The sequence below is a fragment of the Carassius auratus genome, chromosome 24 (assembly GCF_003368295.1).
Source record: "Carassius auratus strain Wakin chromosome 24, ASM336829v1, whole genome shotgun sequence".
NCBI lineage: Eukaryota > Metazoa > Chordata > Actinopteri > Cypriniformes > Cyprinidae > Carassius > Carassius auratus.
Genome location: NC_039266.1, coordinates 8,093,340 through 8,121,049, shown reverse-complemented (window position 1 = coordinate 8,121,049; position 27,710 = coordinate 8,093,340). Strand labels below are relative to the sequence as shown.

At 37.4% G+C, this 27,710-nt stretch overlaps 1 protein-coding gene across 3 annotated transcripts in view; it reads right to left on the bottom strand.

Annotated features, from left to right (window-relative positions):
- The window catches only part of LOC113042226 (partitioning defective 3 homolog), a 407,940-nt gene that overhangs the window by 91,649 nt on the left and 288,581 nt on the right, over nucleotides 1–27,710 (bottom strand). For all 3 annotated transcript variants that reach the window (XM_026200884.1, XM_026200885.1, XM_026200886.1), the window contains one exon: nucleotides 19,414–19,621. In XM_026200884.1, coding sequence (XP_026056669.1) covers nucleotides 19,414–19,621 — 208 coding nt within the window. The remainder of the gene's footprint in view (nucleotides 1–19,413; nucleotides 19,622–27,710) is intronic.

The following is a 27,710-nucleotide window of genomic DNA, read 5'->3' as shown; positions in this document are numbered from 1 at the left end:
ACAACACTGTGTCATTATCACCAGCTGCCTTTGGGATCCGAAGTCTCCGAGGCATGTCTGTGATGTCATTTCCTGTGCACACTAATAGCTTCGGCTGGAGGGAAGTTGCGGATTGTGGTTCGTCATCCAGTCAAAGCAAGACTAATAACATACGTTTCCAATAATCCTCTGAGAGTTGTATGCATGTACAGGGTTACTGGGGGTGATAATCAAATTTTGTACAAATAAAGCAATAACAGAAAGTATGCAAATCTGTGCGGCGACAATATGAATGAGTGCCTCCAATAAAACAACATTTCCATTCAATGAAGGAAATCATTTTCATTGACTAAGTTGCTTTCTTGCGACGCCTCCATTCAAGAACGAATGTGCATTGATTGTGAAAATCATTTGATCACCAAACAAAAACTCAGCTAATAGTCACCGAATGAATGCGTGATGCCCTTGATTTCCCAAAAATCCCATTTCTACAGCAAACTAACCCCATGTTTATTATCGCCAAGTTTCACTGGAGACCAAGAGGATACAAATCTCCCCCCAAACTCAACAGAATTACCTCATGATGTAGAGCTACCGGACTGAATATATGCATGAGATAGGAAACCATTCTCCCAAAATATGTTTATTGTTCTACTTTCCACGGCCTGCTCTGGCGCTCTAATGACCCTCAGTCCAGCACAGGGTAGTAATGGGAGACCTTCTTTTTTGGTTACATATGATTCGAAAAGCCAACCTTTCGGATACTGTACATTACCTGATTAATTAATCAACAAATGGCCCGGGTCTAGGTGTAAAAGTCCACCGCACGCATGCTAATATCAACGAGACTCGATCTATCACTGCTCTCGCTGACAGCCCACAGTACATCTCAAGGACTTTTTCATTAACTCTCCTTAAATAATCTTCCTTTTCAATACGTCCCTCTCTTAAAACCACACGTGGAGAGATATGCAGAGGATTTTAAAAATTAATCTGTTTCAAACTTCTGAGGCACGCAAACATGTGCGGTCAAAAGTGACTCTTTCAAAAGAGTTTCTTGTGGGCTGAACGCAAATGCTTTAATCCTTGCATTAAAACTCCTGCGGGAGTCGACGCCAATTCGCAGATGTGTTTTACTCATCTCCACGATGACCGAGGCTTTACCTGTAATTGTCATTAACAAATGGAGAGACTCTGTAATGAATGACATGACTTGTTTTGGTTGTATTTGATGTGCAAGCAGTACTTCTGTGACCTGTGGGTCTCCCAGTTCACTTCGTTCATTTTGCTAAACATGGAAAGTAATAAACGCTGGCACATTCCCTAGACCTCACATTGAGAGTCTGTTTTCACCATCAATCATCTTTACAAGAACCTCTTATAAAGACCCTAAGAAATGCAAGTTGCTATTCGGTAACAGGTCGCAAATGCAGATATAATAATAATAATAAAAAATCATCAATTTGAATTTATACTAAACAATATGATTTCTGTCATTTCTGACTTATAATTATAAGATTAGTTAACTTTAGTTTAGCTGAGTAGGATATTTTAAGTTTGTATAACTAATTGCAGCAGCATTGCTTTACACTGTATACCAAGATATAAATATTTTTGATTGATTTTCATTGAAGAAAAATATTGTACATTTGTGTATTTGTGTACATCTTGTAACAGTGAATTCTGTAAAATTCTAGACATCTTTATAAAAAACAAAGAATAAAAAAAAACAAAAGCTAATTCCAAATATCAATAAATATTAGAATAGCATATAAATAATGCTAAAAGATTATCTGCCTTCAAGTGAATCATAATCAGTCCATGTCCTGGGATGCCCTTTGTTTGGTTTGCTTTGAGTTAAGTTAATATATATATATGTATGTATATGTATGTGTATATATATATATATATATATACATACATACACACACACACACACACATACATACATTCACCAATCAATTATTAGGAACACCTGTTCAATTGTTTGGTAACACAAATTGTTAATCAGCCAATCACATGGCAGCTCAACTCAATGCATTAGACATCTAGATGTGGTGAAGACGACTTGCTGAAGTTCAAGCCGAGCATCAGAACGGGAAGAAAGGGAATTTAAGTGACTTTGAACGTGGAATGGTTGTTGGTGCTAGACAGGCTGGCCTGAGTATTTCAAAAACTGCTGATTTACTGGGATTTTCACACACAACCATCTCTAGCGTTTACAGAGAATGGTCCAAAAAAGAGAAAATATCCAGTGAGCAGCAGTTGTGTGGACGAAAATGCCTTGTTGATGTCAGGGGTCAGAGGAGAATGGGCAGATTGGTTAGAGATGACAGAAAGGCAACAGTAACTGAAGTTACAACTCATTGCAACCAAGGTGAGCAGAATACAGGCTGCTGGTGGTGTAATGGTAACACTTTGGGCTCCTTTTGCCAATTGAGCATTTGTTTAAACGCCACAGCCTACCTGAGCATTGTTTCTGACCATGTCCATCCCTTCAGGACTACAGTGTACACGTCTTCTGATGGCTACTTCCAGCAGAATAATAAACCATGTCACAAAGCTCAAATCATCTCAGACTGGTTTCTTGAACATGACAATGAGTTCACTGTACTCAGATGACCTCCACAGTCACCAGATCTCAATCCAGTTTACTAGCTAGGATGTGGAGGAACGAGAGATTCACATCATGGATGTGCAGCCGGCAAATCTGCAGCAACTGAGTGATGCTATCATGTCAATATGGACCAAAATCTTTGAGGAATGTTTCCAACGCCTTGTTGAATCTATGCCATGACGAATTCAGCAGTTCTGAAGGCAAAAGGGGATCCGACCAGGTACTAGCAAGGTGTACCTAATTAAGAGGCCAGTGAGTATATATGAACATATGGACACTTATATGACGAATCTGAAGAATCAGAATACAAACAAACAGATCTGAAATGAACAGGAATAGCCCAGACAGCTCAGAGCAAAGGATCTGTACAATCCCTAATAGCTTCAGCAGTATTTTCTTGTCTATGCTACACAGAAACAGAACAAGCTGAATGGCGGTGACATAATTAAGTAGTAAATGAATCAGAGACCGCACAATACACGGAGACAGTGTTCTCTGTCCTTTTGTTCTTCAGCTGAATGAGCTTGAATCGGTGCTGTTGGTTTTGGCTGGCACTGTGTTGGCAGAGCTGGCAGTGAGACAGACCATCAGCGGGTCACAGTCAGTGTCACCCGTAATAACAGCTGAATCTGGACTCAGCAGTAGGTGAACAGTCTATTTGATGAGACGTTTTAAAGCTGTTTGTTTGGGCCCTCGGGTCAGTTTACCACTCACTCACTCACTCACAGACACACAGCATCTTACCGATCACACAGTATTCTGCGTTCGTGATCCAGCGCTCAGAGATCTAGCAACTGCCCTTAACACCTTAGCAACCCCTTATATATATATATATATATATAAAGCTTTTTTGTGAGCAGGTTTGTATGGCATTCACACACACACACACACACACTGCCTTCATCATAAAGTGTGGTCTCCAGTAGCACAAAAGTACAGTTTAATGGGCCATCACTAAGCATCTCTCCCCTCTGCTACTCTGACAGCTGTGAGTAATGAGCACCTAAACACCTGCCGGCTTCAAACACACACACACACACACTCCTGAACAGGGGAGAGAGAGAGAGGGGGGGAACACTCCACCTCACACAAACACACACACACACCAGACATACAGTACACTTACAAAAACAGGTGTGTTATTCTATCACGGCAGGCCCTCCCATACACCTCTGCTGCTTAAACCAAACCCATTATAATAACTACACCCTTCCCTACAGATTCTGCCGTTTCTGACATGTGCACTTCCACCATGATCCGAACAGCACAGGAATAGTGTATTTACACACTACTCATACTAGCTAGACAGAATGCTGTGCAAATATAATATGTCAAACAGATATTCAAAACAGAAAAGCTGTATACTGTGGGCTCTCCTTGAACATCCATATAATATTTACCCTTATGACTGGTTTTGTGGTCAAATCAAATTGCTAGCACATTTTGCAAATAAATTCAAAGAAAAATAGTATAAGCAACAAAGTTGACTGAAAATGAATTTTCTTGTAAAATACTTTCTTGTTATCTTTTATTTACAACTCATTTTTTCTGTGTAGTTAAAATGGGAAATTACAGAACTTAAAATATATTTCTTTTTAAATACACTGCCATTCAAAAGTTTAGGTTATTTTTTACGGCTTTCAAAAGAAGGCTGCATTCAATTGTTCAAAAATGCAGTAAAGACAGTAAAATTGTGAAATATTATTCAATAATTTAAATAGCTGTTTTCTGTGTGAATCTCTGTTTAAAGTGTCATTTATTTCTGTGATGTGCACCTGTATTTTCATCATCATTCCTCCAGTCTTGAGTGTCACATGATCTTCAGAAATCAGAATAATATGATGATTTACTGGACACAAACAGCAACCACATGTTTATCACAGCACAATACTCCTCGTCTTCTTGTATTCAGTTCTAAACCTACAGTATCTATTATTTAGTCACGTTATGTTGTTGTTTCCACACTGGGAGCACGAGGAAGGTCCACACAATGGAGGTTTTTTCAGTTTCTTCTATTTTCTGATTCTACAAGGTTAGACAAAGGACCATATGAACACTGAACACAAACACATTACAATTCCAGCTTCAGCTCAGAATCAGAGATGTTACTCCGTCAAGGCCTCGTACAGGAGTCACTCAACCCCGTCAAGGCACGAGCCAATCAAGCTGTAATGCTCAACAAAACGTGAGTTTACCCAAAGGACCATGCTTTTATACTCAACAGCCCACGTGTGCGGCGGAATAATGCCATCTCCTCAATCACTCCTTCATCTCTGTCACCAGCGCTGTCAAAGCTAACATTTCACCAAACAAAGCAATGCATTACAATGACCTGTTTGCACTACAGAGACATGACACTGGACGCTGTGTCTACAGCAAACACAACACACAGCATTCCCAACCCAATGTGCTGTGAGGAAGGTGTGTGATGTTTCATGTGAAAACTTGATACTGTAGACTTATTATTTTATTAAAAAGAAAATTAGGTTAGAAGAAAAATAAAATATTGACATTAATTATTTTACTTAAAACTATGTATGCATTTAAATGATCTGAAAAACTGCGACTTGAAAAAGAAATAATGCATTAATCTATTGTGATCAATTATTTTATTTTAAATAAATCATTTTATTTAAATTATTAAAAACAGCAAGTTAAAAAATAAAATCTGAATGCATTATTAAGTGTGATAATTTTATTTGAATTAGTATTTAAACTAGTGCTGTCAACGATTAATAATGAATAATTGCATTCAAAATAAAAATAAAAAATATTTACATAATATATCTGTGTGTACTGTGTATATTTATTATGTATATGTACACACCCAGGCATGTATATATTTAAGGAAAATATTTTACATTGATATGTTAAATATACTTATGTTTAATATAAATAATGTGCATATAAATATAAACATGTACAAATTTTCATGCATATATTTATGTATTAATTTAGTTAACAAAAAAGGAATGCATTAAATTACTGTAATTATTTTGAATATTTTCTTTCATTAGTTTGAAAAATAGCAGGTTAAAAAATGTACATTTGAATGCATTAAATTTTTAATAATTATTCATTTAAACGATTACAGCCAGTTAATACAAAAAAAAAAATAATAATAATAATGCATTAAAATCTTCAGATTAATTTGAATTTTTAATCAAGTATTTCATTAAAAAAACAGCTTTTAATTTTTTTAAAAATTGTTTTAATTAATTTAGTTTGATTAATTGTTTAATTTTAAATATTGAATTTTATTTTAATAATTAAATTGAAATCAGCAAGGTAAATAAGCATGCAAATATGTATATATAAACATACCTTTTTTCCCTAAAAACAGGGCATTTCAAGCTTGACAGCCCTAAAAATACTGCCTTTTCATTTATTCTTTCCCCAGTATTGGTGTAAGCTCATTTAACCAGCTTCACATTGGAAACATCATCATCTTCCGTTCACTGCTGTCAGTGACATGCTTTATATTCTGCTTTTACGTGGATGATGCTCAGCTGTATTGATTTACAGAGCAGTAATGTACTACTATGGCTCCAGCAGACCCACATTATTGTGTCTAAAAGACAAGACGTCTGATGTTACAGTCGTAGACGGACAGATGGACCTGAACCCAGACGCTCTGGACAACAGGACGAACAGGACACATTAAGAAGACAATGGCTGGAACTTCCAGTAATGCTCAGAGGTAAGTTGTGTTCCCAAACACTTCGAGAAGTGAATGCCATAAGAGTCTTGCTTTATATCTTGTTCCTGCAGTAAATGGCCGGGTCGTTAAGCAGCAGGTCAGCCGAAATAGAGTCAGGTAATATATATATATATATCCTCTTGTGTTCTAGTGGCAAGTGGAGGTTGTTCACTCAAGGCCAAACAGAGGCAGAAATCACAGCCAGCATTTTAAAGATGGCTGGTAATATCTAATTAGGAGGAGAGACACAAAACGAATGAAGGAAAGTGCAGGAGTATCAAGTGCCTCTCCAAATTTCCCTAGCCTTCAGTACTTAGCCCATGTTAATGGGAACATCATTATTTTACGCCCGAGTCGCTACACCGCCGCCGTTGCCCTGGCGACAAGCTCTGTTGTTTATAGCCATGTTATGTGCCAAAGCTGGCGGTTACCCCACGGACCTCATTATCCCTGACCTCTAACGCCACACTGACAAACCTGGCGTCACAGGAGGAACGAGAAAAGATGCTGCTTTTTAACGGCAAATGAAGATATTCCAGCCTTCAGGCTCCTCCTTGGCAAAGAAGAAGTAGGACTGATGGACGCTTAGGATCACACACACACTCAAGCATTGCTCCTCACGAATGGTGTCGATTACAAAAAGAGCGACTCGGTAGCCAAGCTTCATTATTTCTGTGGTCTGAGTTAGAAAAACGAAAAGGCAAATTAAAATCGTCCTGCTAACTGTGAAGGGCACTTGATGAATATATTCATGATATCACTGCTGGAATCCAACAGTTATTTTACACATCCTCTGTGTATGTGTACATGTGTATGCACATCATAAATATATGCAGCTTTAACCAATTTACAGGACCCCCTAGAGGCCAAAGAGATTGAAGGGATGTTGGTCACTGAAAAAGCCACGGAGAACAGAACTAGATTTACATTTCCAAGAGGAATATCATTGTTTGCAAGACAGCAGAACAAGAGTGACGTGAAACACATGTAGGCTACAGATTTTGCTTACCATGGACGGTGGTCAAACATATACATTTTTGGCATATAATATCATTTATTACACAATATAATGACTGGCCAATCAGAAGCAAGTGTTCCAGAGTTGTGTAAAAATGTATAAAATGTATACATGAAAAATATGTATGAAAATGCTTTAAAAAGAAAAATCTATTTAGTATTAAGATGCATGAAACAAAAAACCAGTCACAATATGATATGCAATTATCAGAACTATTAAGGCATTGTTGGTTGGACAGTTTACTGAAGCTTGTTTTCAGACACGGAAATATATATGGATGGATGGATAAAGTTTCCTGTGAGGGTTAGGGTTAGGTGTAGGGTTGGTGTAGGGCCAGAGAATATACAGTTTCTACAGTATAAAAACCATTACACCTATGGGATGAACACACTTTACACAAAAACAAACATGTGTGTGTGTGTGTGTGTGTGTATACAGTACACACACACAGTATGTTCTGAAAGTCTGGATGCAATTAATCACAATGAATAAATTTGACAGCATTAAAACAAAACGAAACAAGCTGAAGCTCTGACTATGTACGTTCAAGCTTGAAAAACAACAACCACAATTTGGTACCCAAACACATTCAAGAGAGAGAGATAACCGCGATTTACAATGAAATTATTAGAACAATATCATCTTTATCGGTTTCAAGGAAAAAAACAACAACGACAACTCTAACATTGTGTTCTAGTGTGTATGTTCAAGCTGAATTAACTGAAGAAATCTGTGTCATGCTTTGCAAAGACTGCAATAATGATATTCCACAGAGCATAAGAGATTCAAAACGCAAAAGTGATCAAATATGGAAGCTTGTGGGACGTGCATGTGTTGAATGTCATGGAGGGAACCGTACGCCAATGTCAACTGCTCTGAGAGAGTCATTAGCTTTTGCACTGCATAGACACAGAACATGATTTTAACATATCGTTAGCTTCTCAACCCTTCTCTCTCATGCATTCTCTCTCATCTCTGTAACTCCGTCCAGACGAGCTTTTGGATCTGACACCTACTGTAGCCCAGCATATTTCACACATGACTGTGTTAGCAAGAAACAAGGCCAAAGACAACAGTTTAATGCTCCCTTTACATCATGAGAAATCTCTAAGATCAGATGACAATGACCAATAATCCATATTACATTTGCTTTATAAGTTCATTGTGAAGAGGAAAATAATTGATCTATGCATGCCTATATTCGTATTCAATAAGAATACAGGCATTTTGCGTTTGGAAAGAGTGTGTATGTGTGATCAATGTGTCTAAATTAATTGGGTGAGATCACAGCAGCACCCTGTATGACATATACAATACTTCCTGTGTGACCTCAGAAAGCGGAGACAATCCATGACACGAACACAAGACAGAGAAAAGGAAACAGAAGAAAGCTCCCACAGGAGTAATGTGCCAGCGTGTGTGACCTAGATATGCCACCTCACAGTGCATACTCAATGGGACAGTCTGATCACACACACACACACACACACACACACAGCCAGCCTCGGGGCGAGACAGGTGGAGGAAGGTTTGCTTACCTCTGAATCTCATTTTAATGATGGGCCATGCCTGTGCCTCTAAATACAGCACGTTTCACTGCATAGCATTACTGAAAAAAAAATATTTTGTGTCCAGGAAATATGTTGGGCAATTATATGTAAATTTGGTAATGTATTAGCACGAAACGGCAACAAAACCAGCAAAATAGTTGAATATATGAACAAAAAACAGCTGTAGTGGCTGTCACTGATTGCAATCAATCACCAAACCATCAGCGTCTTTCGTTTTCTTTTTTCCCCTCGCTCACTTCTGTCCTGTCCTTGCTTTTCATTGTCTCCCTAGTGCCATAGAAATGCTCAATTACAACCTCCTGAAGACAAAGGAGTTGAACAACTAGCACTTAAGGCATCATCAGCCTGGGAACAACAGAACAGAAGAGGAGAAAAATAGGAAAAGAATCTGTCATTTACGGTGAAATCGAAAACATGCACCTGACAGGAATGATTGAATGGTGAGTTTGATCGTAATTGCCTCCCTTTGAAAGAAATGGTACATATAATTCAGCTCTGATTGGTATCAAATCATCAGTTTGAAAGCCATTTATCTTATTTATTCATTTTTCATCGCACCAAGCACTAAAAATGAGGATAAAAGAAACACAGACAACAAAATAAAATGTGGGGAAGAAAAGAGTAAGAAATGAAGATGCTTTTAACAATTATTGTCTGCGTTATTCAAAATGACATCACACACACACACACACACACACACACACACTACTGTACTGTATGTCTAGTGCTCTAAAGTGAACAACCAACCACCTCAATACATAAACAAAATAATCACATAATGTTAGTCCATAATTTTGTGGCTATCTACGATGGCCTGAAGTCAGTTCCAGAGGCACACCAACAGTACATATTTTCGGATGTCTTCCTTATCTGTCTATATAAGAACAAGCTGATGACTTGAATCAAGTGTTTATTTAGGACTTCTAAAATGTGTACTCTTGGTTTGCCAAGCATTGGATTAGCAAGTGCCAGGTTGGGGGTTCGAATCCCAGGGAACACATGTTTGGAGAAAATTGTGAGACTTTGGACAGAAGCGTCTGCTAAATGCATAAATTCAATTCAAATTCATTAAATACTCCCTTAAAGGAACAGAACACCCAACAATAAAAATTAGCTGAAAATGTACTCACCACCCGCTGTAGTTATATTCAGCAAATATTCAAATATTTAGCAAATGTTCATGTTTTGGTCAGGAGCCCCAGTTTTCCAACTCCTAAACTGAAACTACAAGTCACCAGTCCAGGACTCCCAAATACCTTCAGAAGGGCAGATCTGTCATCTCCCTTAGAGTCATGTCATTCTTGCTGTAGAAAGGATGCCCTCATCTGTCTTGTCTCTGGATCCTGCGAGTCTAGTGTGAGTCTGGATGTGGGAGGTAAAGCCTCGTAGAGTAAAGTCAGCAGTCTTTGGGCCAAGTTCTCAGCAGATATCCACCCCTCTATAGGTAACAAGTGGAAAAGTTTGGCCATTCTTATAGCCAACAGTACCTCCTTCAAGGCAGCCGACTACAGAGCCAAGGCTGGGTTGTGTAGCAAAAGATCTTCTTTTGGCCATAACCCCAAATTAAGTTCCAAAGAGAAGCTATTTTCATGGTTGCAGCCTTGATCTTTAGAGCATTGTTAGTCCTACCAAAGCAAGCGTTTCAATGTTCATTACAGACGAATGATGATCCCGTCCCAGATGCCATTAAAAAAGTCCAATTAATATTTTCTCCCAAAAAGATGGCAGCCCTGGATTAAATCTTGATTATCTCTCCGAAGAAATCCTTGGATATAACTGCACTCCTATATAACAGTTTATAACTCAGATTACTACAAGTCTCCATGATTTCAAAAGTTGTATTACTTTTCTTAGCCGTGTCAGATATTTCTGTTGGCCAATCTTGGGAAGGGATCTCATCCAAAGAGCATGATCCACATCAACATCACCATCTATCCCTGGAGAGCAGCCAAAGCAGATCTGCTATAGGACTGTCAATGTACTTTTGTTCAGCCAGTCTAATACTTTAACTTCGGTTGGAGGTTTTGTAAAATTTCAGTTCTGCTCTTGGTGTCTAAAGTTCTCAGCAGCATGGAGCAGACGTCTATGTCTCCTGAGCTCCTCACAAGAACACAATTTGGCATTTCTTCACAGATGGAGCTCCGTGGACATGTTTAGCCCCTACCACTTGCAAGTTGTTTATTGTAAGAGAAGCAATACGTAACTCAAAAAAACTCAAATTCTAACTATCCAAGGCTCCAAAAATATTACAAATTCACATTCAACGAAGGTAAAATCTCAAAGCAAGGTATCGATAAGAACTTCTATAAAATACATAAGAACATTATCAAGGTGAAACAAACAATAATCATCTTGAGATATAATCCCGTAAAACGTTTAGAAGAAAGAAAGAATATATCAATACAGGATTAAACTGCAACTGAGGCTTTCCCCTTGTTAGCATCTCCTTTGCAACCCATTCTCGTTGCATGAGCATGTTCCTTGAGTCAAATTTCCATGTCCACATCGGTCAAAACTGAAAGAAAAGAGTACAACCACAAGACTTATTCATTCCTCTACCGAGTACAGATTTCAACTACTGGCACACTAAACTACTGTTGATTATCCCTCATCAGTAACCTCTGACACTGCATCTGCCTCATCATCTCGCTCCCCTCCTGACATTATCCCTGTACTGTTTTGTAATACTCTGACTCACTCTCAGTGTCACATTACTGGCATCCCTATAGCTGGGCACTTCATTTACATTATCTACATAATTATTTTCACTCGCCTTATCTTACCTGTTCAACTCAACTTACTTTGGCTCGGTGGCTGAGGTTGTGGCCTTTCACTACTCTCTGTGCTTATTATTTTGTGGTTGTGTAATTACCATGCTGTCGATAACCCAAATATTTCTGATTGCCGTTTTCCTCTTGAAGTGGAGAGATATCGGTTTATGAAGCAACATTGAAAACACAGAGAGCTCTCGGTTCTCAAATCTCTCCTGGTAATTAACATGGAAAGACACCACTAAGGTTTCATTAGACACACTCAGAAACACACAAACTTGTCTTCTGAATGAAAGGACATGTTCAAGTGCAGCACTTTTGCATCTCGTTAATGGAGTGTTTTTGACAGTGCTTGCAATCTCTCGTGAAATGTTATGCTATCCATCACGAGTTGAGAGTACAAAGACGTCTTATTGGCACTTCACTGCAGTAACTCAAGATAAACATTCTCCCTCATTTGCTGCCTTCCCATTCCCATGAATGTACCTCATACCCCGTGGTCACTTGCTCATCTCCCTAAATTGTTAAATGGCTAGTGTTATCAGACTTGTTATCAGAGCCTGCAAGCTGAAACTCTAATTATTTGTTCTTTCTGGCTTCGTCTTGCGCCGTCTCCAGATCTCGTCCTCCATTTCTCTGATAAAAGCTCTCACAATGCTCTTCACAAGCTGTTTTTGTTGTCTTGTTAAGATTATCATTGTCCCAAGGGACAAAAAAAAGTGGAGTGCTTTTACGCTAATCAAAAAACAAAGTGATTTTCAATGTAACATCAGCAGATCAGAGCTCTTAGACTTGCAGCAGTCTGTTGATCACAGGAATAATTGTGTTTTAGGCTCTTATTCGAACATGAGAGTAATATGCCTGAACAAACCCCTATGATATTCAAGTCCTGCCTCTCTGACAAAGCCTTTACAAATTTGAGAGTTACATCGGTGTTTAGTTTCAACTTTGTTCGTTTAAGTACATTACATCCACTCCCCCTTAGTACCTCGTTGACCAAAAGCGACTGGAAACAGGTTGCAATGACATGACAGCATCAAATGCAATTGCACCTGGTGGTTCTGTGAAGGACAGCCATTGGTTTATGATCGCTTATATGAGGTTTGAACAGACCGGGCCTCTCTTTGCACCCAACTTGGTTGACTTGGCTAAATTTCAAAACGCATAATGATGAGCAATCAACCCATGCGCGGCATAATGCATGCTTAATAAAAGCTTTTAAATTACATTTCATTCATATTTAATGGTAATCTCTGTTATATCAATTACTTTATTTATTTTATTGGGTCTCCGGGAGCTCATCTTCTGGAAGGTGGCTCTGGTTACACCCCTGTGCACCCTGCTGTGAGAGAAGAGCGTTTGATTGGCAGGTGGATAATGAAATGGTGGTATAGAGGTGAGAATATCTCCCTCCGTGACCCCTGAAGGAAGGGGGACTATTTTAAGAGAGATATGATATTTACACAGCCCTGTGTTAAGCCTACTGAGGGACAATCTCACTTCTTTTGTTTTAATTTCTTTTCATTTCAGGAGGTCGTGACACAAACACCATCTCTGTCATATAGAGGAGACAGATGGGCGACATCACCCGAGGTGTTGGCATTTTGACAAGTGATCACTTTGCAATATCTCAAGTCCTCTGTGTCTCACTTCCTGTTCACTGTCACACTCCTAAAAGGTGAATTGGACAATTCTTTGACCGTCTTGAAGGGAACTATTAGTGCGCAGCTAGTTATGCAGAAATCACAATACTGACAATACATAAATGTTACTTTACTTTGGACTTCAATCAAAATACAGTATAAGAACAATTATCACTGCAGCAAATTTACCTAATGAACAAACAATGTTTTAGAAAAAGATGTGCATTTGCATGAATGTGCAGTTTCCGTAACAGCACACTAGAACACGTCTAAAACAAGGCGGAAAAATGACTATCACAAAAAGACAATACTGGACTACAATAGCATAGCCATTTTATTTAAGTAGTACATATTTTGACAAGGACTTTTTAAAGTGTTTTTGGTAAATTGTGATGTTGAAATAAATATATATAACATGTTTAAATATTAATTTATCAACTTACTTTTTCAACTTTTTAAAATAATTTCCAATTTAAAAAACTTGTTTACCTTTGTGGCTGTTTTCTCACAGTTGTAGTAAAAAAAAAAAAAAAAAAAACGACAAAACTGTAGATATTATGACCACTTTCCAAAGCTCAAATCTATCAAAGTTTGGGTCATTACATATGGCATCTTCATTTATCTGTGACTGAGGCTGAATATGGTGAATGTAACTGGTGTACTGTTCTCCAGTGTTTCCATAATTACCTCTTCATGGTGAAGCGCTCTGTGTTTATGTTCAGCTAATGAGTGAGAACGCACTACTTTGGAACGATTTGAGGGATCTGGCTGTGCAAATGGAAAAGCATATAAATGCCTACATCATGCATCTAAGCCCTATATATAGAAAGGTACCATTACCCACAATCCTCCCCAGCAACATGTTCACTCAACAGGGGAAAATAACAAAGATGGTTGGGGGGAGGCATCTGTGCTCTGAGTTCCCTGCGGCCCCGCTGTCGCTCAAGGCTGGAGGTTGTGATGGGAGTTCAGGATGGTGCTTCACAGAGGTTTGAAGGTCAGTGAAGGGGGAAGGGTCTGCGGGGTGTGGATGGAGTAATTCAGTGTGAGAGGGCATCAGGATTAGCAATTACATCCTATTAGTAATGTCCTAATGCAAGCCGCAGAGGCATGTCTGCCCCTGAGCCAAAGTTGCCGTGACCAGTCGCGTGAAAACAGGAGTGGTTTTCTTCATCTCAAACGCTCCTCCTCCCTGTGCCCCAGTTCACTCCGATGCACTCGTTTATGTCTCTTACTTCTGCTTCCATCCATTATTTCTCCCCTCTTCTAGCACATATTACTCTAGCTGCCCATATCTTTGAGGTTAATGAGCACATCTGCCCCCACTGACCATTAAAGGTATAGATCAAATAAAAAGAAATAATAGATACATACATACATAAATACATACATTTTTTTATTTGGTCTATACCTTTAATGGTCATATTATATATACACACATATATATATAGGCCTGTGAATTTAACTGGTGAGATTAATCATAGAAAAAAAATATGCTAAAGTTATTATAATATTATAATATTATAATAATATTATTATAAAGTTATATAATATGGCAATTCTGGCGGTTTTAGATTCATATTTACATATGAAAAAAATTTATTTCATGAATAAATAAATGAATAATTTAATATGTAAATATTCCTTAAAAAAAAAAAACTATTTGTGTTTAAATGCCCATTTAAAAATGATTAATAGCGATAAAATAGCATTATGCAATTCCAGTTGCAGTGTAAATGCATTCATGCCACATCTGAATAATTCAGAAGAATTCCACTTCACTTTTAGCCTGAATAGTTGAATCAAACATTTATTTCTAAAGCTACTTCATAATGTCTAGATAATGTTTATTTATTTATTTAATTATTATTATTTAACACTAAACTGTCTTTTTGGGGGTGGGGGTTGGGTTCTTAGCACAAATTTATGTAGAATTAATTCACAATTCACTTGATTAAGTATTTGGCACATAATGTAGTTTATCAGAGAGAAAAAAATTAATTGCTTGACAGCCCTAATTTTAACATCAAATATATATTTATATATATTTTAAATAATAAATAATAAAATATTGATTTAAAATATATGAATATAATATAAAATATATTAATATATTCATTTGAGTTTGGAATAATATGAGGGTGAACTGTGCCTTCAGTGTCCCACACAGATCAGATGCAGTGATCCTGACATGCTAACAGCGTCAGGTGAGGTGTGGACACATCAACAGGCCGTATACGGCTAGGAGCTGATGTTAAAGGCCAGGTCAAAGAGAATGTCAGACACGTTTATGGTGCATGTATAATAAAGTCTATAGGACAAGCGAAGATGGGTGACATCTACCCCCTTTGAGGTCATTTGCTGAATGCTTGCACGCATGTCACAGTTCATAGCTGATGACCTATTCATTGGATCCGTGTGCAGTCAGCATGACATCTAACACCCAAAGATATACAGCCGCCTCATGCACCATGTGTTCTGAAGCAAGGCTTGAATCAAGAACTGCCATTAAGCTACAGTAGTAACATCAAGCATGCTGCTGTCAGATTGCTCTGGCGTTGGTAAGCAGTTGTTATGGGGTTCTATGGGTGCTTACATATTGGCCTTCTTTAAACCTCTATGATATTATGGTTCTAGCCTCCAGATACAGCAAAACACTTTGAACCCCCCCCCCCCCCCAAGCCCTATGTATAATAATAATAATAATAATAATAATAATAATAATAATAATAATAATAATAATAATAATAATAAATATGGTGAATAAATAACTTTTTTACTGAAATTATTTCATGGAACTTTTTTTTTTATTATTATTATTTAGCTCACGACTTCCACAACACTTTTTAGCTAAATAACTGCAGAACCACTTTTTAAAGGGAAACAAATAAATTGAATTTATTAATTTTGAAGCAAACTATTTATCATTTTTTTTTTACAAGTGAATTCTAGAGCACTTTTTGTAAAGTGAAATAAATAAAATAATAATAATAATGATATGGCGTAAATTCTTTACTTTTAATTAAATTAATTTCCGAAGCTTTATTTAGAATTAATAATAATAATTTAAAAAAAAAACTTTCAGAAAAGTGAAATAAATCAACAAACAAACTAGAAAGTATATTCTGCAACCTTTATTTGGTGAGTGAAATGTAGGACACTTTTTTTTCACGATTGGATTCTACAACCAAAAAATTCTATATTTTTAAATTGTGCTGCCTCCACTTGCCTGGTTCAGCTGTTTAGTATTTCTGGATTAGTGATTTCTCTCTCCCTCTTCTTTGATCACCTCATCTCTCTCTTTCAGCTCTGATTTTAATGCTCTTTCAATCAGTGTGTCCATTAAGCGCAGAGCTCATCAATGCACGTTTACACACGCATGCAGATGAGCTCCAGTTGCAGTGTATTGCAAACGGCTCAGAGACCTCCTTGTGTGTGTGTGTGTGTGTTCATCATACTGAGATGGAAGAGATAAAGAGTGAAGGGCTATAGTTAAATGGGCCTTGAGAGACTGCAGATGAGTGTGTACTGCAGAAGTGAATCTGTATGTGTGTGAACAAAAAGACAATGAGAGAGGAGTTGAATGTCAGTAATCCATACTCTCCTGGCAAAGTGTGTGTGTGTGTTGGGAGTTTCTGATAGCTCTCCGAGGAGGGGTAGATGTAATGATGTGCTGCGTGAGCGTCTCCGCTGGGGTCCAGACCTGCGTTTCAGTTCTTAATGAACATTCACAAGCCTTCCCACTCCTTCACTAAATGCATATACATTTCCACCTTTGACTCCTCTGCTATTGAGCTAATCTGACATTCTTTATCTATAACTGTTGGTGGGTTTGCTAAGTAGACAATATATTACTATTGCTCCTATTAGAGTCACAGCTTAACATAATCATAATATTTTAATTAAAAAAAATATATATGCAAATGTTAATTATTCTAATAGGCTACTTTTTTTTCTCTTGGACTTTCCCTAGATTCAGAAATTGATTAATTTTGGTATGCAGCCTCACATGGCCTTAAAATCCACTTGTACCAAGTTTAGTGAACTTTGGATTTTGTGTTACAAGCCAATTTAGTAATTATGTGCAAAGCCTGAAAATGTTATTGGCTGAAATCTGTGATTTAACAAATAAAAATTATTTTGACAACTTTTTGTCAAGGTTGTATCTAGATGATATACGCCAATTTTCATGCAAGTTGGATGAACAGCCGGGAGAGACTTCAAAAATGGAGCCCATGTGGTTACTGAGGGGAAAGGCTAGAGAAAAATACAAACGTAGAACTTTTCACAATGTTGGCAGTTCCCAAAAATGGTAAACAATCTCTGCTGGGACACTTTTAGGATAAAAAAGAATAATAATAACAAAAAGAAAAATAATGAGCAGAATAAAACCAGTAATAGGGTTCCAAGAGCCGAGGGCAGGGTTTGTGAAAGCTGCCAGGAGTGTGTGATGACGAACACCTGAAGCTCATTCTGCCTCATCACTGAAGCTGTAAATCCAAAACCGTTCCTCTCCTTTGGGAAGGCTAGCATGGACTAAGCATGGACCAGCTGTTCTCAAGGTCTCAATACAACATGAAGAGCAGCACCACAACCTTGGGTGACCTCCAACAATATTCAGCATTACAGCGTGTACACCATGAGCTTCAAGTTGAGGTTGAATCAACATTCAGCAGTGATTGATCGCCAGCATTACTCTCAAAGAATGAAGGGCTACAGTGTTTTTTTATATTGTCTACCAATCTTTTGTCGCTACAAATAACATCCACAACAGACCCAATCTCAGACCCACAACACCCATCATGTTCAGACATATTATAACTCCTATAAAGGTGAGGTCACATTAGCAACAGTTCCTGTGCACAAAGATTAATTGTCAATAGTGTTTCAGTCAGTTTCAAACCATCCACCTTTTCTGTTGGTCAGAGTATTTGCCAAAAAATGATTGTGAATGATTCATACATGTGTGGTCTGGTGATGTGTGTGGATCTTCTTCAATCAATCGTTGTCTACAAGCTCGCATACACTTTTGAGTGAAATGCCAATATCTCAAAATCCAACCAACAATCTATGGGACAGAACCAATTCCTCACCCTACAATTTCCTTTTACACCAACAGTTGTGCCCCCACTACTTAACACTGATTAAAATGAATGCAGAAGACCTCATGCTATTCCTAATTAATGAATCAAATTCAGCTCAAAACACAGGCCACAACCTAACGTGTCCTTATAGCCTAGTAATCATCCATCGCATTCATTCTACAGGACACAAGAGTGCTGGAGTGGTTGAGCACTAAAACTAACCCTTTAGTGCTTCTGAAACATGACCTGGAAACACTTGTCGTTTTTATTGTTTATTTCAGAACAGCATGCGATGCACTACGCTAACTAATCCCATTACGCTAATCCACCTCTAAACAACTTATTGTGTAGATAAGAGTGTGGATAATTTATGCAGGATTCAAATGAGCACCAAATCAGAATAATTAATGGAGGCCCCAGCTTAATTAGCCTGGCATTGGGAAACGCTTCCTGCGTTCTCAACCAAATGAATGCATAACGCGTTATTTCAAAGAGTCCAGAGGGGCGGGAGACCAGGAAAGCACCTTTTCATGATAACAGCCCCCAAAAGTATGTTATCTGTTCCTGTCTCGTCCCTCTGGAGGAGCTTTGCGAGGAGAAGCCGAGAAAATGTTAATCCTCCATATGGATTTATTTTCAAAATTAACCGATTCTGCATTTGCTTCGACCTCTTTGTAGGGTGAAGCTGGCGGTAAAATACAGCAAATCAGTCACAGTTGGGTTGACATTTAACTAGGCAGCAAAGCTGTTTACAGGAACATAGAAGCTACGCGTTTGCTGCCTCGAACATTACTGCGTATATTTCAGAAAAGTTTCCAGTCCGGCAATTACCAGTGATGAATATAAGCAGCAAACCTATGCATTGATGAATAAAACATTCCCTTATTAAAAATAACCTCCATCTGAACTGCCTCTGGCATCAACAAATCATAGCAAGAGTGTGGGTCAAAATAGAATAAATAAAATATAAAATAAAATAAAATAAACAAACAAAGGAGTCCCCTGAAAGACCTAAGGCCGTGCACTCTACCTGAACATGTCGCCCAGTCCCTTCAGCACGCCTTTCTTGGCTTTGTTCTTGTCTTTCTTGTCCTTCCCTCCCCACTCCTTCTTCTTGTCCTCTCTGCTGCGTCCTCCGTTCAGCTGTTTCTCTGTGTTGGAGGGTGGGAGGGTGAGGTCCGCGGCGGTGGAGAAGGAGTCGCGGCCTGATCGTGAGCTCTCCTCTGTGTCTTCTTCCACTGAGATGGTGGAGAGAGAGACAGATAAACATGAATGTTGAACTCAGACTGCATTTAAGAAAGAGCAACACTTTGTCGCACAAGGTTAGGTTTGCCAAATAAAACCAAAAACAACACACTAGCAAATACCAAAAAGACCCTATCAAACATCTAGAAACTACCCATTATACTTTAGCAACCAATTGTTAAATAATAATAATAATAATAATAATAATAATAATAATAATTAAAGTGGCTGTTTTACAAGTTTCACTAACATTTTCAATAAAATAAAATATATCTAATCTCTATTAAATATAATAAATATCTATTGATTTATATAATAGTAATAGTAGACTAAAATTTTCATTGAATGATAATACTAATAATAAGAAGAAGAATAATAATATTTTACCAGGCAAATACCGCTTACATTTTCAATAAAATAAAATAAAATAAAAAGTATAATTAAATAAAATAATTAAAGTGGCTGTTTTGCAAGTTTCCCTAACATTTTCAATAAAATAAAATAGATTAAAGTATCTCTAGTGATTTATATAACAGTAATAGTAGACAAACCACAGTTTCATTAAATGATGATAATACTACTTCTACTACAACTACTACTACTACTACTACTACTACTACTAATAATAATAATAATAATTTTACCAGGCAAGAACCACTAAGATTTTCAATAAAAAAAATAAATAAAATAAAATAAAATAAAATAATGTCTAGTATAATATTTGTATAACTGTAGCTCAACTGATACCATAGTTTTACTGTTATGGCATTTGGGCTAATGTAGTGTCTCAAAGCAGAAACTCTCAACGGTCTGACTTCTTTAAACATCGACTTAATAAAACATTTTAATGAGACCTCGTCTTCAAGCCCAACCATATCTAACAGAGGCTCGTGAGCTCCTCATCTCGCCTGAATCTCTTTTCATTTTTTCTTAGCTGAGTTTTACCTCAGAGGTTACTCCATCTGAAGGAACCCCATTATCTTTTTGCTTCTAAAGGGTCACATCTTCCCACCACAGTTCGGCGGTCTCAAATTCAGTAACTCAGGAGCAGTGAAGGAAGTCTATTAGCGTTAGTCCTCACTGACCCAATAAAACTAACAGAGAAAGAGAACTCAGAAGTTCAAAAGGCTAAAGTGCACCAAAAGTGGTCCATCTTCCATTCACCTCAGCTCATCTGCAGTACCACAGTACCACTTCTGCAGTTTGACCATCGATTACTGTACAATAGTTTCTTCTGCTGAAGCTGAGGTTCAGACATCATGCAGTCAGAATATAAAAGTCCCGTTTTTTAACTGGATGCTTTGATTGTAAAGAAAAGAGCAGAATGAATGTGCTGTGTCAGGGCAACCATTACAAAAATGACCTTAGATGAGCACAACAATTGTGTAATGCAAAAGTAACTCAAAAGTAATGTAACGCATTACTTTCCATAAAAAGTAACACAATTTTGTAACTTTTAAAAGTAACTTTCTCCAACCCTGCTGAGTTTGTTTCAGAATAACTCTTTTTGATTTCCACGTTTTTTGTTTGCCGATCGTTTTAGAAAGAATTGCTTTGCTGCCCGAGTATTTTATCACGTCACCACACTATTAAGATGTTTACTTGGAAGACAAAGAGTTCATCTCTTCTAATGGACGAGCCGAAGGAGGATCATATTCTCAGAGCACTCTTAACATCTGATAGCCCATGAATTTTGTAACGCTGATTTTATGGATTCCAGTCAACAGGATGATGTGTTTCATTAATGATATATTAATGCAAGTACTTTGATGCTGTTTTGGAAAAGCCAGCGACTCTCTGTGGGAGCATTTTATTTTGAAGTATGGTTTGCAATGCTAATTCATCCTCTACCACCTATCTTTGTGATATATCAGCATAATCATAAGGGACTGCAGCTGGCTGATGTTGCTCATTTCCATTTCAGCAAGCGTCTGATTACAGCTACTGTCTCCATTCCTGATGGTCTGGACGTGATTAATTTGTCACTAATTGTAAGTTTAAAAACGCTCAGAAAGGAGGAAAAAAATCTGAGGCCACTAAAAGCAAAGTGCTTTTGAATAGAGCGACGTAACGGCGCTGGAGACAGATGCCTGTGTGATTAGAGCTTATTAATAAGCAACAAATCTCTGACGCGAGTGAGAGCTGGAAGAAAGGCCCAGTGAAAGCGAGAGACCGTCACGGATATTTCCGTGCGCTCGGATGAGCGGTTTAACGTTCCTTTTGTTTTATTCACTTGTGCAGTTCTGTCATCTACTGAAACAATATCCGAATGGATCAGCATGAGACATTGAGTGGGTGAAATCAGTGCATTGAACAACTGTAGAATTGTTTTTTTTTTTCATAAATCAAAACCTTTTTCAGCTCAGGAGATGATAATAATGCTAACAAGGTTTAGTTGGATATCATTTTCATCGCCGGCTACTTATCGAATGGTTGAGGGCAAAGGCGACCAAGCTCTGATGCATTCAGCAATTAAAACTAGCCCTAGAAATAAGTCATGGAAATTATTCTGGATAGTCTAAGCATCAACAAATGTTCAAAATGTTTATTTGTGCCTTCAGAAAGACATTAATCTCAGGAAACAAAATGAAAAAATATATATTGTTTTTGTCAGTAGACATTCTGCTGACTAAAAGTAACTGCGTTCAAGTCATTTTGGAAAGAAGAAAGCCCAGAGTGTGGAGAGGGTTAGTGAGAAAACATGACAGATACAATGGATGAAATTAATCAAATCAAATAAATGTAAAAAACATTTTAAAAATTACAATATGTACTGATCATTTTGTAGAAGTAGAGTTTAATCGGTTTATTGTAAGAGTTTTTTTTTTCTTTTTTTTTTTTTTTTTACAAAAGGTGCATCCATTTATTGAGGGTTATTTTTGTCAGTGTTTGGGTAGTTTTTGTGTTACTCTGATCCTGGGTCAGACGTAACCCAGCGGGTGAGTTATTTATCGTGGATACTGTGTGTCCTCTTCATGATAGATCAGTTCTAAGCGCCATCGAATTGATGCATTTCTTCGTTAAAAAATGTGTTTGTGTACATTTTATTTTGTCTATAAAATTGTTACTGTGCTGTACATTGTTCAATTTTTTGCTAAAGTGGACTACTGAAAAAAAGTGTGATTACATGACAGAATGCATTGGACAGGGCTCTCTTCATTTATAAACACCCCTGTTAATCTGAAAAAGCAGATTTCTGCCTATAGAGTTGCAGTCAATACAGCAGCGGCTTCACAGATCAATGGCCTTTCATTAAAACGGTTATCACAGTAAGTTACGGTTCTGCTAATTGTTGACCGAAATGTAAAAAAATAAAACGAATTACAGTAATTAACGGGCGAATTCCAGCTACACAGGACTGAGTGGTAAATGTTTTGACACTGCAATCAAAAGGCATCATTAGTCGTCTCCTTTTGACGTGCCACAGTATTCATTTCTCCTTTACAACGCCGATCACTTCTAATGGAGTCTTGAAATTGGCACTCTGGCTAAAAACCCGGTGGGAAAAAGAGCAGAGCGCATGATATTTAAAAACATAAACCAAAGAAACACAGCCCAACTCATTTTCCCGGCTGGATATCTCCAAGTGACACATTTTTCCTCGGGTGATGCCAAATTCACATTCTATGTAAATAGAAGTGTCTGTGTGGAAAGAAAAAGCCTGCCCTTATCTGTCAACTTTTGACTATTAACCTCAGTGACAGGCAAAGGCAGGTTCCTCTTATCTAAATTGAAAAACAGAGTTATTTGAATATTGGAAGACGAGAAATGCAATATGCTTCCACCGCAGAATCTCACGCATTTGCTCCGCCGAAGAGATAAGACAGTATTTAGCCCAATGTGGACACAGCTTACAAGAACAAAGCGATTGAGGGAAATCATTTGACTCTTTTGAAATAAATTCTGCTTGCTTTTAATGGAATCTTTTAACGGGAGAACAAAGGGGTGGCGATATTTTTCCCCCGGCAGGTGATATTAAATAGACAGGTCTGTCGTGAACTCAGTTTACAGCACTAGGGACTAACACTGTATTATTGAACTAAGATCGCAAACCGTCTGAAACTATATTAAAATACACTACTTGTCAAAAGTTTGGAAACATTACGATTTTTTTAAGTTTTTAACAAAGTCTCTTCTGCTCACCAAGTGTTTATTTGATAAAAACACAAGCATTTTAATTGTAGCATATCATGGGTTTTGCATAAAAATGGTTTTCAACATTAATAATAGTCATGAATGTTTCTTGAGCAGCAAATCTGCATATTCTGAAGGATCATGTGACACTGAAGACACTGACAATTCAGGTTTGATCACAGGAGTAAATTCAGTTTACCATACTTTTTTTTTTTTTTTTTTTTACAGAAAATATTGATTTTAAATTGCAATAACATTTCACAATATGACATTTAAAATACAACCATTTTAAAAATGCTTCCAAATGTTTGACAAGTACTGTACACATATTTTAATTTGATTCATTGCTTATTATGGCGAAGAAAAAAATAAATTGCAAGAGACCTTGGCAATAACATTTTTTAAATTGGGTTAGAAAATTAAACCATCGAAAATATGAAAACAATACAAAATATTGCTGCAAGCAATCAATGAACCATAAAAATGAACCCCAACGAATCCAGTAAACCTTGAGTTTGCGAGCATTGGGAAATATCACTTTAAAAACCAGTCCCCATTAGAGCAAAATGCCCAGCAAGGATGTCTGGAAATTCATTTGGTCATGGGCGAAATGAATAGTGAAAGTTATACACATGCTTATTGGCTGTTTATTTCCTTTTCGGGTCTTTGAGGGAAGGTCTGACCTACTTACAGCAGGAGGATCTCTCCTGCTTTTCTAATCTTCAGAATAACACAAGACGTCCTCGTGAGACCCGCTGCCTTGTCTCTCTACTGAGTTCTGTCTATAAAGTCAACCGCAATTGGTGAGCGTCTCGTAATATATTCCGGGCCAGTCATTGTGCGAGACATCTGATGAAATTGGCATTGATATTGTGTCAGATCGCCTTTACTGTGCCTGCACAATTATGGTAATAGCTGTGATTACATGAGTTGCCATATTCAATACGAAGAGAAAACAGGAGGTTAAGAAAGCAGATGACGAGGCACAGGCTGCACTAAATAATCATCAAACTAGACTGTTCCGTTTAGATTTACAAGTGTTTGTTGTTCATCCAAAACCCACCGCCCTGATGCGCTGCACCATTTTATGTGCTGTTTGCTAGCCTACGCACAACACAATGCTTTTAGTCATAATCTGTGTGTGCTTAATGCATACGTTTACCTCACTTACTGTACGTCAAAACTAGGCTAGGTTGTAATTTAAGCACAACTGGTGCAACAGGCCTCATGTCTGGTAATGCAAATGTGAATTATTTAGACTGACTCGTAAATAGAAAGATAATAGATTCATAACAATCTAAAAATCAGAAAGTTCAGCTTGCGCCCTGTTTGTCGCTGCACACAGAAATCACTGATGCACACTCTAAAGAGACTGAGATTATGTTGCATGCAGCTTCTAGTGGTTACTAGGGTGTTACCAGAGTATTACCAGAGTATAACTGCATCCCAGTTCGCCTTCTTACACCGTTCTAAAAGTATATACTCTTATTGTGAAGAAAAAGTGCACACTTTTAAAAGTGCCATATGCAAAAATTGAAGTAAAAATATCCATAACATGACCTACACGCATCAAAAGAATAAGAAATAATGGCAATGATGTCATTAAAAAATGTCAAGTTATAGTGCTGCAGAGATATCAACCTTAATTAGCATTAGCATTACTAGCCCCGGCCCGACAGGTGTCGTAATACCAGTTTCGGCCATGGGAGGCGGTATGCGGGCAACATAACCACCAGTCAACCTGCAATACATGAATAACTTGCATGTCTTGTGGGCGTACCTGAACCTGATGTCAATCATGTGGAAAGTACAGCACAGTACTTCATTTCAGTTCAGGGAAGAGAGCGTCACCCGCTACAGGGAAACAGCTGCGCTCAGAATCACAAATCAAATCCGATAAGAAAAGGAGCCGAACCAGAGTAAACATCGGCACTGCTTTTAATCGTTGGAGACAACTGATGGACCTGAAAAAAATGAGGTTCGACTCTGAACTTGCAACATTTCTTTTGGATTGGTAAGTTAGATGCTGTTAATATTTCGTTAGAAGTTTGTTTTATATGTTTGTGTATTTGTTTTCGGGAAGTTATAACATAGAAATGTATCAAAAGCTGTTCGATAAACGTGCTAATGTTAGCGATGGCTAACCGTAGCTGCGTTTGATAATTAGCTAGCTATAACTTAACGTTACCCATTTTATTATATCATAACTAACCTGCTCTGTACAGTCTGTTGGTCTCCGTGTCCTCTTTGTTTCGTGGTTTTTCTGTGCATTAAAAAATTGATGTGTGGCGTGAAAGCGTGTGAAAAGAGTCAATTGTGTGTGTCTCACGGTGAATGCTTGAGAGTTGGCAGCTCTGGTTACGTTGGTTGGCACTAGCTTGGTCAACATCAGCTGTCTGATGTTGACCAATGATGTTGACAGAATGCTGTCTGTCAAATTAATTTAATTCAAATAATGTGTATATACAACTCAAAATGTAATATGAACAAAACAAATAGGAACATATTGACTGGTAAAGGTGAAGGGGAGTAGCTTGAAGATGTCATGTTTCAAAATTACTTGACATCACCCAACGTTCCTCTGGAGGCAAAACGTCCTCTTAGGCTTCGGCTATGGCTCTAGGGTTGTTGTGAAGGTAGGGGCGGAGCATAGAGACTATGCCGTTTCTCCTTTGTTACTCTAGAGTAGACCAATTCACTTTATTGAAGCATACTGCCCCCATCTGGTATGGAATGTGGAGTATGACTTGATTTTTTTTTTTTTTGCCAAACATTACAGATGGCACCTTTAAAGTGTGTAGCGGAATACACTCCTGACAATCATATTGTCACAGTTACAATTTCATTTAATTTCCTGTCATATTGGAGAACAAATACAAAAAAAAATGTGAAAACGCTGCACTCAACCAAGACTTAGTAAATCAGTAGAACCACATAGATCAGAAAAAAAAAAAAACACATAATTAATTAAAATGAAAAAAGCAGGATCTGCACTCAATGTGTTTTTTTTATTTTTATTATTGTACAAAAATCACAAATGGATGATCAGGATTATCAAACGTTTCAGCACTAGGCCTTCCTCAGTGAATGTTTTAACAATACTTCCATAAGAAATGTTTTGTAGATGAGTTTGTTTAATTAGGGATTATTTAGTCTGTTAAACGCACCTGTAATGAGAGCTTCCACCTGATGATCATTAGTGACCTTCCTTTTAAAATGCACGTTTTGTGATGGTATTGTTAAAAAATTCACTGAGGAAGGCCTAGTTCCGAAACTTTCAATGATCATGATGATCAATTTGTGCTTTTTGTACAATACAAATCTAAAAACATCGATTAAGTTCATAAGTGAGTGTGGATCCTGCTGTTTTCATTTGAAGTAACTAATATATATTTTAGAGAAATGAAATGCGTGTTGATCTGCCAGTCGCGTGTCTTTATCTCTTTGTCTGCATAATGATGCATTTAAAAGTGAATGACCAAACATATATTTATGAAAGTTTGCAATTGTGTTGCAGATAAAAAAATAATTTGGGTAATATTAAATAATTATTTTTTTATCGGGTTAGACATTGAAATAGATTTTTTTTTCCTTTGCACTTTAAAAAAAAATAGATTCATACCTATAGACTAAACATTAAATACACATGACATCACCATTTTCATAAATAACGATAATGGAATCGTTTTGAAAAACTTCCACTTTGAAACCTGTTTTGAAAAGTTTGGTGTCGTCGTGTAAATTTACGACCAAAACACATAACATTTTTGATGTTTTTTAGTTGAAAATAGTGTCATGTAAATGCCCCCTAAATCTCCCTAAGTCTCACACATCCACCATGTTTGTAGTTTTTTTAACACTTTTATTTGTGTTTGTAGTTCTAATCAAATCCCATTCCAATACACAATGGGTTATGGCCAAAATTAGCCATTGCATTTCAAATTTTCA